Consider the following 5,406-nt stretch of genomic DNA (forward strand, 5'->3'; position numbering starts at 1 on the left):
GGATGACATGTGGCCCTATTTGGTTCGGCTGTTGATTTCTAAAAGCAGCTGAGAAAAATCTGCTGTGGAAAAACAACTGTGGAAAATCTGATGTGAAAAAGATATAGGTCATTTGGCAAGCCAGCTGATACAACTTTTTTAGATTTTGGCCCGTGGCGGAATCAGATTTTCGAAAGCACGTCCTGGACTGCTTCCGTTTTTTGTTCAGATTTTGGCAGCGGATTTCTGAAATCTGATTCTGTTGGATTTGCACTTTGATTTAGATTCTGTTGCGCGGCAGCGGAATCCATTGATAAAAGCTGAACCAAACAGGCCCAACAAATGCTTGCTGGCGGTTTAAGATGCCCCGGGTCTCAAGAGAAAAAGCCCAGGCCCATGCTACCGATCTGTTGAAACCCCAAACAGGAAACCCTTTCTCGCCGTAGCTGAAGAAGCCATGGCCTTGGCCGCCGCCTTCGCTCGAGCGGCCACGCGCATCCTCCACGGCGGCTTCCCGCCGCACGCCACTTCTGCTGCACTCTACACCCGCAGCCGCCTGTTCTCCGACCTCCCCGCCGGCAACGAGTCCTCCGCTCCGGGGGCCGAGGAGGAGCAGTGGGAGGCGGCTGAGGCGGAGATCCTCCGCGAAGTTGGTCCCGTCGTGGAACTTGTCAAAGACATCCTCCATTCCAGGAGGTCAGTTGTTCGTTTCTCCTCTCGTTGCAATGAATAGGAAGCTCAAGTGGCAGACTCACGGATTTTTCAGTGCTGTGCACATTTGACTCGTAAGATTTTCATGCCATAATGGTTCGAGAAAAAAAAACATTGTAAAAGTATGTCAGCTAGGTAATCAGGATTTCCTGAGAAATTGTCAAACTGGACAACATTTTTCTAAAGAGAAATACACATGCATATCATCCGCAGCAAGGAGTATTAAGATAAATGTATGTGAATATTTCGGTAAGATGCAATTTTCCATTTCCTATATTACTGTGGTTATGTTTAAACAACTGGAATATGTAGGACCATCAAAGCATTCTGTGATGAAAAACGTATTGTTGGATCATCTCTATCTCTACTTGCTTAAAAAAATACGTAAGGTTTCCTCTCCTTGCTTAAAAAAATACGTAAGGTTTCCTCTCCCATCGAACCTGCGTTTCGCTCGTACCTTCATCCTCCGTCAGACATCTTTGGTAATCCAATAAATAGCAATAAATTCATGGTTCGTAAGCACATAAGTATCATCCTTATCTTTGGTAACCCAATAAAGATCAATCACAAACACACATACCTATTTTGTCAGTTTAAGAAATATCAGAAAATATATGCTTTATAACTAAACCATAATATTATCTTGTTTTGCATCAAAATTTGTCCCGTATGGTCCTCTTATTTTGTTAAAAACATATTTGGACCCGTGGCAACGCACGGGCACATACCTAGTTCAGTTAAATAACTACAGTACTGGAATGACTCTTTGATAGTTCAGTTCTCTTTATTAAGGAAGGGGATTTGATTGGGATTGGAGTACCCAAGAAGGTTGATATGGTTGATTGCATAAGGTGATATGCCCATATGGCTGGGTTGAGTTGCTTGTTCGATTTTTGTTTGACAATCACACGCCTTGAGACAGCGAGCGGTGGCTCTTCATTCAGCAGCGTCTGGCTTTGTCCTCCCGTAGATAGATGTGCGTCTTGTTTGTTGAGTTTGCCTTGTGGCGTGTGCAATGATTAACAGTCTAACGACTAGTCTTGACTAGTCGTGCAACTAGTCTAGTAGTCTCAATCTGATTGTCGACTAGCTTCTTCCTGCAGACTAGCTCGTTGAGTCAAGCGGTGGAGCGACTAGTCATCGACTAGTCTAGACTTGTCTGGTTGTTTGAGTCCATCGACTCAATTTGGGAGGGATAAGTGAGCAGAGCTCAGCCCGCAGGAGGAAAAAAAAATTGCAACCCTACCTTTCCAGGCTCGCTCCACAATGAGCCGCCTCACCCGGGACCAGGCTGCTACAACTGCCCATTGCCCGCCACTGACGGCGTCGGCGGCCAGGAGCATTACAATGCTCTCCCTTGATTGTTGGTTCTGCTCCTCCCCTGGATCCACCCCTCTGCTGTTGAGCTCCTCCCCTTGCTGCTCTCCTATGCTGATGTGATCCTCCTCTGGATCAACTCAATTTTTATTGTATAATATATAGTATGTACTACTCCCTCCGTCCGGAAATACTTGTCATCAAAATTGATAAAAGGGGATGTATCCAGACGTATTTTAGTCCTAGATACATCTCTCTTTATCCATTTTGATGACAAGTATTTTCGGACGGAGGGAGTACATTACATACTAGCTATTAGTAGTTGATTACTGTAAGTTGAGTACTACAGTACCATGTCGACTAGTCACGATTAGTCTATGAGTCTCAACCTCGGCTCGACTCGTCGACTCCTCGACTCGTAATTCTTGGGCGTGTGTTGACGTGTGTCCATGAGTTGCGTGTGCCTTGTGTTGTTGGATGTTCATGAGTTTGCCTTGTGGGGTGTGTTGTTGTATGTCCATGAGTTTGCCTTGGGGCGTGAAAGTTGTAATTCCCAGCTCCGTGTAATGTTCATCTGATGGGGTGTGCTATATAGCTGTGAAGTCCTTGCGCCCCACCTTGTTTTAATCCAATGCAGGAAATCTTATGTAATAATATGTGTTGCTGTACTATAAAACTTGCAATTTGCAAGGATGTGCTGTTGTGTGCCTACGATCATATATCACATTTCTGATAGTGTTCTGTTATAACAGATATGGAGATGGTGCGTTTTTAAGTCCGGAAGATGAAAAGGTTGTGGTAGAAAAGGTTCTTGCTCACCACCCCCGTTCAGAAGACAAGATTGGTTGTGGACTTGATGCTATTATGGTGAGTTAGCATGATCGGTTCTCTTTACTAAGATAGACATGAGACCCTAGAACAAATCTATTTATTTATTTTTGCTTTGTTTCTTCATTGCCATGCTTGTATTGTTAAATATATTATCTTCAGAAATTTATCATGTGCTTGTTAGAATATCTCAGAACCTTAGTGTATGCAGTACTTTTAATTCCTTAGGAGGACCTCCATGAGCATAAGAATGGAACTGCAGTCTCGAGTCTCAACCATTCTCCTGTTTATTTGTCTAGAAATCTTATTATTTCTGTTGAGGCTCAATCTTGATAATGTGCAAGTTCACATTGCTCTGAACATATACTGGTACCTTGTGAGAGTAATCTTTTCACTGTGAACCTAGGAATATGTAAATTTTGTGGACATCTCCTAATCTGTGGCATGCTCATCGTGTTTGTAGGTTAACAGACATCCTGATTTCAAGAGTTCCAGATGCCTGTATGTGGTTAGAACAAATGGCGATTGGGCGGATTTCTCATACCGCAAGTGTCTCCGGGCGTACATCAAAGGGGCCTATCCATCCCATGCGGATAAGTTTATAAATAAACATCATCTAGTTCAGAGGCGGTCTCATCTTGGTCTACTTCCTCCAAAGTAGAAACTACCTATATAATGTTGCCATTTTCAGGTGGCTGGCACCAAAAATCTGTTTTGGTCCTGCTGCTTACTATCGACCCTCATGGTGCATTTTGCATGTAGAGCTGGTCGCACCGTCTCCTTTAGCCTATGTTTGGTATGTCAAGTGAATGAGGTCACTGTCCAAGCTCTCTTTGAAAGCAATGTGCAATATCCACTTTGTTGCTAAATTATCTGGCACTAAATCCTTAAACGGCTATATTCACGCGTATGTGTTTTTCGTATCAATATTTCATGTGGGGTTAACTGTTAAAAGTGAGTCTTGACTCAGATTTTGACAGTTTGTATTACTGCCAAATTTCAAGCTCTGGCCTGCAGCCCACCAATCAAAGGAAGATGGCCAATATAATTTTTTATGTAGTTTTCTTTCCGATGGTTTCGTGCCTTCTTATCTTTAAATTATACTGTCTATTTTCCTTGATAATATTCAGTTATAAGATGCCTACATGCGCCTTTTCTGTTTATAACTGACCTGGGCAGTTTTCCTCAAGGAAAAAATTTGCTCCATACTGGATCACAACAGGTCCTATCTCCCTCCATTCACCATTGTGAGGTGTTCCAACTTTTTTCTAAATTGAATGTATGTAGACGTGTTTTAGGCCCTGTTTGATAGTAGAGTATTTTCTAAGTATTATGAGAATACTACAGTTTTTTAGATTATCATAGTTTTTTTTACAACAAGCTGTTTGGTTGCCACTAAAAACTGTGATTTTAATACTGCGGTATTTACCAAACCAAGGTTTTTCTCTGCATAAAAAAAAGACCTCTGGACCTCTTTTTTTAAAACAGAGCAGCTGTAAAAGAAAGTGGGAAGCATGGTTATCTTTTCCCTCACTATTCGCATCAATTCCCCTTCGCTTCCATGCCATCGTTGCCACTGCCATGTCGTTTCTAGAGTTTTATCCCTCAGCGGCAAAATTTTAGTAGGCGTCGCATGGCTCGCCGCTGCTACCTAGAGGCCATGGCATGTTTCTGCATGGGGCTGCAATAGATCGCAGCTTCCTGGATGCATGGATCTCTGCGTTCTTATGCATGATACAGCCAGCCAGGTAGAGCAGCACTGCTCTTACGCTGGTCTGTTGCTGGATGCAATGGCTAGCCAGCTAACATCTAGAAAACATGCTTGTATGCAGTGCTAACAGCTAGTCAGCTAATGTTACATCACTGTACCAAACAGGTCCTCTGTATCATGAATACTTCAAAATACTCTGTTATGTTAAAACTGTAGTATTGTGTACCTACTGACTAAATTACTATAGTTTTCAATACTTTAGTTTTTATAATACTTTGCTATCAAACAGGGTCTTAGTGTGTTTGTTCGCTCATTTCAATCTATATGTAATCCATATTGAAATATTTAAGTTATTTTATAATAGTGGATGGAGGGAATCATTATTTAGCTGCAATGATCTGGAACATGAAATGTTGTTGAAAAGCTCAGTTTTGAACATCATCACAGCACTTGCCCTGAACCTCACACATATGAACCCAAACACCCCAACAAATATTAGGGCACCGCTAGGGATAACGTTGCATCACACGAGTTCGGGGCCGCACGATAGCAGCTATCTCCAGCGTCAGATCTGGTCAAGAAACTGAATGTGTGTCCTGCGTAACGTGCGCCCTTTCACTTGGGTGCTTCCAAATTGGGCGTGGCTATTCCATGCGCGCTCGTTACAACGCCCGATTTCTTTTTTTCTTTTTTTGAACCATGCATAACCCCTTTCCATTACTGCGACATAACGGAAATACATAGGTCTACAGAATGAGACGGGAGAGGGGAAAGCGAGTTCAAGCATCACCGGAGCACTCGCCATCGAGATTGCCCACCGCAAGGCGAAAGCCCAACAACACTGCTAAGTCTTAAGAACA

General features: G+C 42.8%; 1 protein-coding gene across 1 annotated transcript; it reads left to right on the forward strand.

Annotated features, from left to right (window-relative positions):
• The first annotated feature begins 375 nt into the window (after positions 1-375).
• On the forward strand, positions 376-3,894 carry LOC119305434 (protein DCL homolog, chloroplastic-like). The gene is made up of 3 exons (XM_037581949.1): positions 376-675; positions 2,760-2,874; positions 3,299-3,894. The coding sequence occupies exons 1-3, from the start codon at positions 437-439 to the stop codon at positions 3,494-3,496; spliced, it is 552 nt and encodes a 183-aa protein (XP_037437846.1). The 5' UTR covers positions 376-436; the 3' UTR covers positions 3,497-3,894.
• Positions 3,895-5,406: the final 1,512 nt, after the last annotated feature.

Source organism: Triticum dicoccoides, chromosome 5B (assembly GCF_002162155.2).
Source record: "Triticum dicoccoides isolate Atlit2015 ecotype Zavitan chromosome 5B, WEW_v2.0, whole genome shotgun sequence".
Taxonomy (NCBI): domain Eukaryota; kingdom Viridiplantae; phylum Streptophyta; class Magnoliopsida; order Poales; family Poaceae; genus Triticum; species Triticum dicoccoides.